Source organism: Sphaeramia orbicularis, chromosome 7 (assembly GCF_902148855.1).
Source record: "Sphaeramia orbicularis chromosome 7, fSphaOr1.1, whole genome shotgun sequence".
Lineage (NCBI taxonomy): Eukaryota > Metazoa > Chordata > Actinopteri > Kurtiformes > Apogonidae > Sphaeramia > Sphaeramia orbicularis.
Window position 1 is genome coordinate 54,296,319 of NC_043963.1, and position 13,119 is coordinate 54,309,437.

Genomic DNA, 13,119 nt, shown 5'->3' on the forward strand with positions numbered 1-13,119 from the left:
TGAAACCAAAACAATGAGTAGACATTCAGGTTCTTAGTCTGTTCACTAAGGTGACAGCAGAATAAACTTAAAAACATAAAGTCAAAGTTTTCTGTTCACATTATATTATAGGTAAACATGAATAAAGGCCATTCATTTGTGCTGCATGCTCTGATTCACTCTGTAGGTGTTGACATTTGGATTCAGAGGATGCCAGGCAACTCTGACACAGAGCAATTTAATTTAGATGTAGTTGACCACCACCAGTGAGTGAATGAATAATGGATTAAAAATGTAAAGAGCTTTGAATGCCTTGAAAAACACTGTTGAAATCCAATTTATAATAATAATAATAATAATAATAATAATAATAATAATTATTATTATTATTATTATTATTATTATTATTAAAACCTCTGCCAATTTAATTCTTTAGCAAGTGTCTTTTAGAGTATATATACACTAACCTTAATGTCAACCAGGTATTAACCCACTGTTGTGTTGTGTTTTGGTCTTTTTTTGTCTTCTTGTGCTGTATGCAAAGCTGCTGAATACTTGAAATTCCCTCAGGATTAATAAAGTATCTATCTGTCTGTCTGTCTGTCTGTCTGTCTGTCAGTGGCGATTTCTCACAGACTGCAAGGGAAACCCGGCTTCCCCTAAAATTATGAAAATTAAATGGTTAAATATGTTTGGTTGTGTTGACATTTTATTGACTACAAATGTGTTAGAACACGTTCATCTCAAAGATGAGTTCGTTCAGAATCAGCTTTATCACAAATCAACGGATGCGATGTTGTTCACTTCTTTTCCATTCCCGTGTCTGTGTTTTCTCCTCCATCTCTGCTCAGTGCATTTGTCCGTAGACTGTGTCCGTCTCTGGGCTTCAATGGGACTGAGTGGAACAGTTTTTTTCATTGCCTCAAAACTGGACGGTAATTGGATAAATGCCACCATGTTGTCCCGCCCCCGGTCGCCGGGCGTCTCTGGGGTGAATGGAGCTGTGGGCGGAGCTCGGCTGGGCTGGATGCCAGAATCCCACGTTCTGATTGGAGGATCAGTCGAAAGGCTGAATCCCGTTTGAGTGACAGCTATTTTGAGACCTCCTCCTTCACTGACACAGTTCAGTTTAATACCGTCACACATTCTGCTGTGAAATCGAGAGAGAGAAACCACTACGAAATTACTCGTTCATTTTTTGCACTGTAAATAAAACACACTCATTGGACTTCCTTGTTTCAATTTAACATAATTTCAGCATTTTCTTGTTTCAGTTCCATAATTTAATCATTTCTTGTTTGAGTTTGATATCGTTTTGTAGATAGTTAAATCAATCAAACTGTCGGCTAGGTCGGAGTGAAAGGAGCATCTGTAGTTTAAAAAGGCTGAAGTCTGACACCCACAACACACTGGGCCAAGGCCGTCTGAGCAGACCAGCTCTGCTGGACATTCAGAGGACACTGGTCCAGTCCTGGAAAAGACGCCTACTGGTACGATAAGGTCACTGAGCATTTTCTTAAAAAGGAACGGAGGGACGAATGTATGTTTACATAAGTTGACAATTTTTTTTTATGTAAGCCGACAATGAGCTTCTCCTGTCTGAAGGACAAGCAGCCGCCACTTCTATCTATCTATCTATGAGTAGTAGTGGAGGTTATGTTTTCGTCGAGGTTTGTTTGTCTGTGTGCAAGATAACTCAAAAAGTTATCGATGGATTTGGAGGAAATTTTCAGGAAATGTTGATACTGGCACAAGGAACAAATGATTACATTTTGGTGGTGTTGGGGGGAGGGTGATCTGCCTTGGTGGAGGTCTGTGCTCTCCAAGTGCTTTTCTAGTTATTATTATTATTATTATTATTATTACCAGTCATATTAAACTGCCATCTTTAACCCTTTCATACATACTGGTCACAACAGTGGAGATCTATTCTCCAGCTGTTCTTGTTGTATATTCATGGGTTTTGCTGTTTTAGTTCCATATCAGCCAACACAGTGGATGCTTATGCACCATCCCATAATATGCACTGACATTCCTACCATTACTGTAACTTTGCTGTTCTAGATAAAGCTGATCTGCACTAACATGTTTGAGTGTAAATCAGCTGCTAGTTGTTATTAGACTGTAATTAACAGTTTTCGTAAACAAAAAGGTTTTTACAGTATTAGAGTGTTTATTTATTTATTTATTTATTTAGAACATGCAAAGAAACAAAATAAAACAAAATGAAGCAAATTAAGACAAAAACAAAATAACATTTAAATGAACAGAATCTATCTTCAAGTACGCGCAAGTCTGAATTTTGCACGGTTGAAAAGGAGTAGGAAGAAGTATAAATTTATTTAATCCTAAATCGATTTTATGCTAAAATGTGAGAAAACATTAGATTAGCTGCATTAAAAATTTTCACACAGTGTATCACTTTCTGATGTTGCCTTTTTAAATACATGTTTATTTGCTTCAAAAATTAAACGCATGGTGTCCAGCTGAGTGGACATTTTTGTAGCTCCATAAAAAATATGTTCATTAAAAAAGAATTCAACCACATTGTTTTTTTCATGGCTAAAGAGGAATAAAAACACTCAGGAAAAAAAAAACTTGACTAAGGTTCTCATAATTCATGCACCAAAGGCTTAAATATGGACTGGTCTGCTGTGTGTGTGTGTGTGTGTGTGTGTAAAGTCGTTGCATCTTAATGTGTTATTTTTCTCTTCTTTGCACTTATTACTTATTATTTAAATAAATCTCTGTACACTTGACTGGACAGCAGGTGTTATTGGATAAAAGGAAAACTGTAGAATTTATTCTGACTTTCATCAGATCACAGACAAACTGAAACATCATCATAAATGTGAAAGACCTGTTTGTTCATGGGAGTTTTTGTGATTGTTTGAATCCGTTCTTTCCTTTGCAGCCCACAGGAGGACTCAGAACACCAGCCTCTAAACCTGAAGCCCAGACACCAGGACCTGGTCCCCACACCATGTGGACCGGTGAGATGTGGTTTCCTGTCCCACACTGCAGCTATAAAATACTGATACTGTCTGGACTACATACAGAGGTGTACAAAGGTTTGGGCTCTGCAAAGTTTGTGTGTAGTATCGGCCCCTTTGACAACTGTTGCAGCTTGTAAATGCTTTTTGGAGCCAAGAGTCTTCCAATTGTTATCTGAGGGAGATTAGCACATTCTTCCTTTTAAACTACTCCAGTTCTGGCAGATTCCTGGACCATCTTGCATGTACTGATCTTTTCAGGGTGCACAGGTCTTGAAAGTCTAGAATTTTGAAAAGCTGTTTTCCAGATCTTGAAAAGTCTGGAATTCTGTGTGAAAGTCTTCGTAAGTATGGGAAAAAATAGCTTCTCTCATAGTCAAATTTTAGAGTATGTTCAAAGGCTTATCTTATAAATAAAAAATCTTATAAATCTTATCTTATAAAAAAAACAAAACAAAAAAAAAACCTGTATCTGATTTCACTAACCAGTCTGTACTGGAGTAATTCTAGTCAAATTTGTTTGTGTGATATTCATGCACTTTTGTGATTTTCATATGTTTTGAAAATGTTTCTGTCAGTAAAACATAATTTACTGCAAATTATTCATTCATACATTTATTAAAATGAAGTTTTCTATTGCACAACAGGTACAAATTCACATCTGCCTTGGTGGAGGTCTGCGCTCTCCAAGTGCTTTTCTAGTTTACAGATGGATTTATGTTTTCTTCAACAGTTTGTTGAAATTGAATTGAATGCATCCTTCCCTCTACCTTTGAAATGTTCCCTGTGCCATTGGCTGCCATTCAGCCTCAAAGCACGATGGATCCACCCCCATGTTAACAGTTGGAATGGTGTTCTTTTCATGAAATTCTTTGCCTGTTTTTTCTCTCCAAACATACCTTTGCTCATTGCGGCCAAACAGTTCTGTTTTAATCTCACTGGTCCGCAGGACTTGTTTCAGGTTTGTCTAAATCAGGGCTCTCAAACTCATTTTCTTTCAGGTTCCACATTCAGCCAGACTCTAAGCCAATTTACAGAAACCCAACAGAATCCTCCAGGAGCAAACACTTGTGACTGGTGACAGTGGCGAGGAAAAACTTCCCTTTAACAGCAGAAACCTCGAGCAGACCCAGACTCCTGAAGGATGGCCGTCTGCCTTGACCAGTTGGGGTTAAAGAGAGAGAGTAAAGGAGGAGAAAAGAGAGAGCGATAGAGATAGAGGGGGACTGGGGGAGAGGGGGAAGGTAGAGGGAGACATATGGATGTAGCTGATGCACAGATAACTGAACTAGAACATCTGTGGAACTGTATAATAAACACTATCATAACTATATGGATAAGTGAGTGATGACGATGAAGGCAGAGAGAGGCAGGACCACGGCAGCAGGTTCAGAGATGATCCTTGGAAAACCTGTGATGATCCAGGGAAAACCTGCGATGATCCTGGGAAAACCTGTGAGGCGATAAAGCACAGACTCCAGGGAAGAAGTCAGGTCAGTAACATGTATTCACTGGGGCACAAATAGAAGAGAATTAGGAGAGAAAAAGTCAAGGAGAAAGAGGAGCAGAGAGGAGGTAATAGAGGAGGCGTATTAGAGCAGAGCTCAGTGTATCCAGATGTAGTCTCCCAGCAGTCTAAAGCCTATAGCAGCGGAACAAAGAGCAGCCTGAGCTGCCCTAACTATAAGATTCATCAAAAAGGAACGTTTTGAACCTACTCTTAAACATACAGAGGGTGTCTGCCTCCTGGACTGAGGCAGGGAGGTGGTTCCACAATCGTGGAGCTTGATAGCTGAAGGCTCTGGCCCCCATCCTACTTTTGGAGATTCTAGGGACCACCAGTAAGCCTGCATGTTAAGAGCGTAGTGCTGTAGATGGATTGTATGGAACTCAAAGCTCTTTCAGATCAGTAGGTGTCTGGCCATGAAGGGCTTTGTAAGTGAGGAGGAGGATTTTGAGGTCTATCCAAGCTTTTACAGGGAGCCAGTGCAGAGAAGCCAACACAGGAGAAATATGGTCTCTGATGCTGGTTCTAGTCAGTACACGGGCAGCAGCATTTTGGATTAGCTGGAGGGTCTGTAAGGACTTTTTGGGACAGCCTGAGAGAAGTGAGTTACAATAATCTAGTCTGGATGTAATAAAAGCATGGACTAATTTTTCTGTGTTAAAATATGTCTAATTTTAGTAATATTACGCAGATGAAAGAAAGCAGTTCTGGAAATATTATAAACTATCCAAACAAAAAGATGTGAACCTGAAAAAGTTGAAATTTCTCAAGAAAAATAAGTGCAATTTTAACAGCTTATCATTTATACATGTCCATTATTGATTGGATCTACAAATACACTAAACACTGAGGAACAGGCAGAAAATTATTAAAATTGTGCTTAATTTTCTTTAGACATTTCAGGTTGTTCATATTTGTTCATGTTATTCACATTTTATTGTTACAGGATAGTTTGTAAATGTAAATATTTTCATAATTTTATGGGTTTTTTTGCACTAAACAAAGACAAAAATTTGAAGTTGTCATTATTTATAGGCATTGTGTTGGAAATTTCTATTGTAACTCGATGAGTGAAGAGGTTCAGGCAGTCCGTTGTCTTACAAAAGCATTTATTGATTGCAATCAGAAGACAGCCAAGTACGTATCAAAATGACATCCTATGAGTGTCTCACAAGAGTGAGATCTCTCTGGCTTTTTATAATGGTATTACAGACATTTCCTAGACAGTAAACAGGAACTAGGCATTCACTTATAGTTACATTGGTGTGTATTGGATGAACTTTAACACATATCTAACACAGCGAGTGTAGCACACACCAGGTGCGACAACGGTAAAAGGAAGTTGCACCCTGTGAGCACAAACATAAGGTCAGGCTAGTTTTAGCTAGACACGGCAGTTTTAGCTAGATGCGGCAGAGATGAGAACACAACGTTCATAAGTTTAAGCACAAAGTTCAAAAGGTTAACTTGAATAGATGGTGAATTGTAATTTTCCATCACAATTCCCCCTTTTGATCCACAGGATCAACTAAAATAATAAAATTACAAGAACCCTCAACAAAAATACTTCAATTCGATCACACCTGTTAAGGTTTAAGAGCAAACATCATTGGATGAGATGGTTGAAACGGCACAGATGTGCTGCATGCTGTTTTTGTTGAGGATAGTCTCTGTGTTGGATGTTGTGTCAGGTGCAGGTGTGGTGGATATCGTAGCAGTCTTCTTCCCTATAGGAAAGTCAAGTTGAGGGAGCAGTGTAACTGTGTATACCCTTGTGAGGGTACCTGAGGGTCACACAGGCACTAGTTGCTCTGCATTAACCTCAGCACTCCCGTAGGTTGTCTTCTTTCTTCTGATATTTGAGTGCGTAGGTGGCTTGGCACACCAGTTGGAGCAGTAGAGCACTTATTTCACCTCTTACTGATGGTGGAGGTTTGGCATATCTCTTGTTGCAGGGGAGCGCTATTTCACCTCTCCCTGTTTGTCAGATTCCTTTACAGGAGGTGGCGGAACCTTCTTGCAGTGTGATGCGTGGATCCACGTCGCTCTTTCTGCAACCTTTACCGCTGTCTGTGTTGTCAGGAGCACCTGGAATGGGCCTTGCCACCGGTTGTCCTTCCACTGTTTCCTTCTGAAGTTCTTCACGAATACGAAGTCGCCTGGCAACAGGTCGTGAAGCTTGTGCGTTGCTGGATGTGGAAGAGCTGCTTTCACTTGCTTTCTGATATCTGAAAGAATTTTTGTCAGATTAGCACAGTAGGTTAACATTGAGCTTTCACACAGGGTTGTGTCTGGAACTGGTTGTCTTGGAGGTCCTATGCCCTCATGGGGTGGAGCTGCAAAGAGAATTTCAAAAGGACTGAGGTTAGTTTTTGATCGCTTGCGCATCCTCATGTACATCAGCACTAAAGAAAGTGCTTTTGTCCATGGAAGTCCAGTTTCCTCACAACATTTTACCAGTTTGTTCTTCAGAATTCCGTTCTCTCATTCAACAGCACCACCACTGGCTGGGTGGTAAGCACAGTGTTTTCTTACATCTGTACCTAGGTACTGAGAAATTTGGTCAACTGCTTCGTTTGCAAAGTGCAGTCCGTTGTCACTCGACAATTTACTCGGAATTCCCCAACGCGGAATTACTTCGGATAGTAGTGCTTTTGCTACCACTGATGCTGTGCTTTTTGAGGCTGGAAAGGCTTCAACCCATTTTGACCACATGTCAACCATGACAAGACAATATTTCTTACCTTCTGATGGTGTAAGTTCAATGAAGTCCATCATAACATGTTCAAACGGTCTGATTGGGGGTGGATGTGCTGCTTGTTGTGTGATTTGAATTGATCTGCCTGGGTTGTGTGAAGCACAAATTACATAGGCTTGGCAATGTTTTTGAGCATAGGCTGAAAAGCCTTTTGTGAACCAATTCTGATTTATCATTTCTTGCATTCCCCCTTTTGATACATGGTCTAACCCATGTGTCAATTTAGCATAATGTGAAAAGAGTGCAGAGGGCAGACACGGTTTGCCGTTTGGCCCCACCCACATGCCAGTGTCAAATGTAGCTCCTGCAGTCTTCCATTGATGTTTGTCTGATGCCAGTGACTGAACTGCTGAGAGAGAGGAAGGAAGTGAAAGAAAACACGTGACATCAGCTTCTGCAAGCTGCTGTGGCAGAGGCAGGCAACAAGCTGCTTTTTCAGCTGCATCCACCCTAGCGTTTCCTATAGAGACAGGGTCAGAGAAGTTGGTGTGAGCAACACATTTGCAGACTGCAATCTGTGTGGGGAGTAAAATAGCATCTAACAGATCAGCAATAAGATTGTGATGGAGAATCGATTTTCCATCAGACTTCAGGAAGCCCCTATGTTTCCATAAAGCACTGAAATCATGAACGACCCCGAAAGCATACCTTCAGCCACTGGATCGAGTTTGCCAGAGAAATAGGCCGTTGGGCGGAGTCTATCTCCGTGTGGTTGCAAAAGAACAGAAGTCATACAACCTGAGCACTCATCTACTGTCTGTATGAATGGCTTGTTGGGGTCTGGAAGACCAAGAGTGGGTGGAGACTGGAGTTGAAGTTTCAAGGAAATGAAGGCCTCTTCAGCTTCCGGTGTCCACTCAAGCGGAGAATAAGAAGTCCTCCCAGGACCATAACACAGCTGTCTGAGCAGTTTCTCTCTCCCAGAGTAATGTGGAACAAAGTATCAACAGTAAGAACACATGCCAAGAAAAGACAACATCTGTTTCACGGTCTGTGGTTTAGGAATGTTCTGAATAGCAGAGATATGTTTTGGAGACATTGTTTTTCCTTCAGCAGAGATAATGTGGCCTAGGAATGTTACCTGCTGTTTAACGAACTGGAGTTTTGTCAAACTAACTTTGTGCCCTTCCTTTGCCAGGTGTTTCAACAGCATGATGGTGTCTGTGGTGCACTGCTCTTCAGTGGGCGCGCAAAGTAACAGGTCATCTACATATTGTAGGAGGGCTGTGTTGTCAGTGAGTTTCAATGGAGCGAGTGACGCGCATAATGTTGCGTTGTAAATGGTGGGTGATTCTGCATACCCCTGAGGAAGGCGGGTAAAAGTGTAACCTTTACCGTCAAACTGGAACACAAACCAGAATTGGGAGTCAGGATCAACGGAAACGCTAAAAAAGGCGTTGGACAGATCCACCACAGAGAACCATTTGGAGGTGGACGGCACCTGGGTTAGGATGGTGTAAGGGTTAGGCACATTTGGTGTTCTAGCGTGAATTGCAGCGTTAACTGGTTTTAGGTCTTGAACAAAACGCCATTCTGGGTTAGCAGGGGGCTCCCTGTATTTTTGTACAGGAAAAATAGGTGTGCACACAGGTGAGTCGTCACAGGGGATGATTACTCCTGCCTGTAAGAGAGACTCAAAAACTGGTTTTATACCTTCAGCGGCTTCTTTGCGCAGTGGGTATTGTGGTCTCTTTGGCCTATAGTCAGATTTGGGTGTAACCACTACAGGTTCACGGTTTCTGATTAACCCTACATCATACTTGCCTTTTGCCCATAGGGAATCAGGGATAATCCCTAGGGCCGGATGAACATCGGTGGCTGTGAGGAGTGTATGTGCATTTTCTGTGTCTGAGTCAGTACATAGAACATATACTGAATGTAAGACAGGGCTAATTGTTCGCCACTTTGTTTTGTACACATGTGCAGATGGTGAATAGAGAACGTTTGGATCTGTGGTAACAGTCCAATCCACTAGGGAGGCACAGGATTTAACCCATGGTCCCAGGTCTCGCCACTGATGAGTTTGTTTTTTTGAGAGCGAGATGTGTGGAATACTGCCAGGAATTTTATAGTACTCGAGTTGTGTGGATGTTAACACCACAGTTATTGCGCTGTGCATTTCAGACCAGTAGAGAGAGTCAGTGATCATGTCATCATTCAGTTCAGTCAGGAAATCTTCTTCATACTCTTCGTCTGGGTGTGTAGACACGTGAAACGTGCAGTGGAGGTTCTCAGAACGCATAAAATCTGCGTTAGGACTCACCAAAACATGTGCACGGTCTGTAAACATGTCAGCTGGAGACAGTGGAATCCACCATTGGTAAACAAACAGCGTGTGTGTATCAGGGTACTTAAGCATTGAGTAGATAGAAGGCGGTTCTAATGGGCCTCTTATGGCTTTAACGCCCTCTGGTGTTGAGATGAGGTCTATCCCCAGTGTCAACATCAGGTCTCGTCCCAGGAGATTGAATGGACAGCATGAGGACAGAAGAAAAGAATGTTTAATTTTGGTCATAGGATCAGAATGAACACAAGCAATGGGTGTTGTGAATTTTTCCCGTACCCGCATACCGCTAGCACCAATGGAGATAACATGTCTACCACTGAGTTTCACGTCAGGTAGGTCACATTGTTTAATCACTGAACATGTAGCTCCATAGTCAACAATAAATGCTATGTCTTTCCCTGAAACAGTTAAAAACATTATTGGTAATTTTTGTACAGATGCATCTGTGAGATGTGTGTATGTACCTACAATGGGTGTTTTCGTTTTGCTTTTAATGTGTTCAATAGCTGTTAAAATGTTTTGCATTTGCATATTCACGTGATCACGTGTATTTGTGTGTGCGCTACTTCTCTCATCAGGTGCTGTTGGGTTGGAGTCTGTTGTCGTCACACTTTGGTCACTCACTCCATCCCCCAGACTTCAGTCTGACTGCTGTTGTGGGTTGGGTCTTCCACCAACACTGCTGTTGAAACCATGCTCTTGCTGGTGTCCACGCACTTGTCCGCTGTAAAATCCACGCCCTCTTCCTCTGCCTCTGTAGCAAAACTGTCTGCTCCTGTGGGGACAGTCTCGAGCCCAATGTCCATATTCATTGCAATGGTAACACACATTTTTGTCAGGGTTAATTTGCCTGTTTCCTGTCACCTGACTCTTTCCTCCAGAGACTTGGCCACGTGTCACTGAATTTTGAGTCTGCACTTGTAGTAAATGCAAGTGTGCCTTGTGAGCTATATCCTTCTTCCTCTTTTTATCTGCCTCTGCTTTTTCTGCCAGGCGAGTGTGGGCGTGTTTTGCATGCTTTATCACTTCAGTGAGTCTAGTGGCTGGGTCCAGAACACCTATACATACAGTCATCCTCAAAATTATTCATACCCCTGCCATTTTTTTTGTAACTTTTTGTTTTTGTGATGAAATGAATGAGTTTTGTCAAGTTTGTTTATGACTTATATGTGATACACAAGTGAGGAAATAAGAACAAATGATACTTGGAGAAATACTTTATTTCAGGAGTATTTTATTAGAGGATTTCCAAAAAATGCCACGTTCAAAATTATTCATACCCTAGGTTTATTAAGTCCAAAGTCTTTTCTTAATAGTCAGTAGAATAGCCTTTTTTCTTGATAATGGTTCCTGTAAGTGTCCACAGGTTCTCTTCTGTCTCCTGTGGGGTTTTGGTCCACTCTTCCAGGACCAAAGCCTCCAGCTGGGTCCGGTTGGATGGTTTCCTACCCATCACGCTAGTCTTTGGCTCCCTCCACAGATTCTCTATATGATTTAGGTCAGAGCTTTGACTGGGTCATGTCCTTGAACCACTACTGCACTACCTTGGTGGTATGCTTGGGGTCAGTGTCCTGCTGGGACGTCCAGTCAGGACCAATCTAGAGTTTCTCAGCAGACACTTCCACATTGTCATCCAGGATGTTGATATAATCCTCCTTTTTCATGATGCCCTGTATCTTGATGAGGTTCTCGGTGCCACTAGCAGAAAAGCAACCCCATAGCATTATGTTGCCACCACCATGCTTGATGGTTGGGGCTGTGTTCAGCTTGTGTTCTTCTCCTTGCTTCCTTCAGATGCAGTCAACATCCATGTGGCCAAACAACTCCATCTTTGTTTCATCAAATCACTGGATTGATGACCAAAAGCTTGGATCTTGGTTAAGAAGAGCTCTAGGAAATGCCAGATGAGCCTCCTGATGTTTCATCCTGAGTCATGCCATCTTCCTGTGTCTGTATCCATGGAGAACTCCTTTGTGCAATACTGGCTGGATGGTTGTCTATGATATCTTCATACCTCGGTTATTTTGGTGGCAACATAATGCTATGGTTATAACCTATAATGCTAGGATGCTTCTCTGCTAGTGGCACTGGAAACCTCATGAAGTTACAAGGCATCATGAATTTAACATAATTATATCAACGTCCTGGATGACAGCGTGAAAGTGCGGAGAAACTCTAGACTGGTCCTGACTGGACGTCCCAGCAGGACACTGACCCCAAGCATACCACCAAGGTAGTGCAGTAGTGGTTCAAGGACATGACCCAGTCAAAGCTCTGACCTAAATCCTTTAGAGGATCTGTGGAGGGAGCTAAAGACCAGAGTGATGGGTAGGAGACCATCCAACCGGACCCAGCTGGAGGCTTTGGTCCTGGAAGAGTGGACCAAAACCCCACAGGAGACAGAAGAGAACCTGTGGACACTTACAGGAACCATTATCAAGAAAAAAGGCTACTCTATTGACTATTAAGAAAAGACTTTGGACTTAATAAACCTAGGGTATGAAAAATTTTGAAAATGGCGTTTTTTAGAAATCCTCTAATAAAATACTCCTGAAATAAAGTATTTCTCCAAGTATCATTTGTTCTTATTTCCTCACTTGTGTATCACATATAAGTCACAAACAAACTTGACAAAACTCATTCATTTCATCACAAAAACAAAAAGTTACAAAAAATGGCAGGGGTATGAATAATTTTGAGGACGACTGTAAGTCCTTTACTGCATTCGCCACTTCAGTCTGGAGTCCATTCAGGAACTGTTGTTTCAGGAGACCTTCATAAGGGGTCATGTTGGCCGCTGGGTACGGCTCTGGTTTCCCATAACCTGAACCATAGGCAGAATAGGAACAGGCATGTTATTTTGATCAGTACCTTGGTAGAGGGTCTGGACCTTCCCATGGCTCCTGGTGTGAGCAGAGACAGGGGGACTCAAAAGCCCTGAAAGGGATGAGGTCAGGTCAGTGAGCCAGAACTTGTCTTCCTGTCTGGTAGCGCTTCCTTCTTCCTTCACTGGCATGGAGGTGCGGCTCAGAGCTGGGTAGAGTGGAGCTGAGGCTGTCGCTCTTTGGGGCGGATCAAGAGGCTGGCTTGGCGGAACTGGAACCAGGAACAGGACTTGAGGTGGAGCTTGAAAGGCGAGCGGTTGTAGGAGAGGTGGAGCTGGGAGTTGGGCGTGATGCGCAGGTGGTGGAGGTGGAGGTGGTTGATGGGCTTGTTGGTATGGGGGAGGAGGGCAGACGTCAAGCGTGTCATCAACCAGAGTCCTACTTCCTGTGAGAGATGGATAGAGACAAGAGCTTGTGCTGTTGGGTTTAGACTGTCGTTTTTTGTGTTTCTGTGTCCACTTCCTCACTGACATTTAACATTGTCATAGATTTTTGAGCCTGCTTTCTTCCCCTACGTTCACATTCAGCTTCCCACATTTTAAGACATTTTTCATTTTTGTCGATGAATTTCATGTCTGATATCTTCATCTTTTTCCTTTTCATCAACTTATCTTTTTCTTTCTGTAAACTTTCCCTTAACTTCCTGATCTGGTTTTCGCTGAAGGAACCTCCATCAGGAAAGCCATGGTTTTTGCACCAGTATAATAACC

The 13,119-nt window shown here is 42.1% G+C and overlaps 2 protein-coding genes across 6 annotated transcripts in view; one reads left to right on the forward strand and one right to left on the reverse strand.

The window, feature by feature from the left end:
• Positions 1-13,119, forward strand: part of LOC115421813 (uncharacterized) — a 32,682-nt gene that overhangs the window by 3,280 nt on the left and 16,283 nt on the right. For 2 of the 4 annotated variants that reach the window (XM_030137754.1, XM_030137753.1), the window contains exons 2-3: positions 2,894-2,972; positions 10,103-10,343. In XM_030137754.1, coding sequence (XP_029993614.1) covers positions 10,218-10,343 — 126 coding nt within the window. In that variant the 5' untranslated portion in view covers positions 2,894-2,972; positions 10,103-10,217. The remainder of the gene's footprint in view (positions 1-2,893; positions 2,973-10,102; positions 10,344-13,119) is intronic. The other 2 variants (XM_030137756.1, XM_030137755.1) reach the window with 1 other exon arrangement.
• On the reverse strand, positions 6,904-10,112 carry LOC115421806 (uncharacterized). 2 transcript variants are annotated; one of them, XM_030137745.1, is made up of 3 exons: positions 8,355-10,080; positions 7,146-7,788; positions 6,904-7,009 (listed from the first exon to the last, which is right to left on the reverse strand). In XM_030137745.1, coding segments are annotated over exons 1-3 (2,346 nt in total). In that variant the 5' UTR covers positions 10,056-10,080; the 3' UTR covers positions 6,904-7,007. The 2 variants fall into 2 exon arrangements, with proteins under 2 accessions (XP_029993605.1, XP_029993604.1); XM_030137744.1 differs by having other exon boundaries at positions 6,940-7,788; positions 8,355-10,112.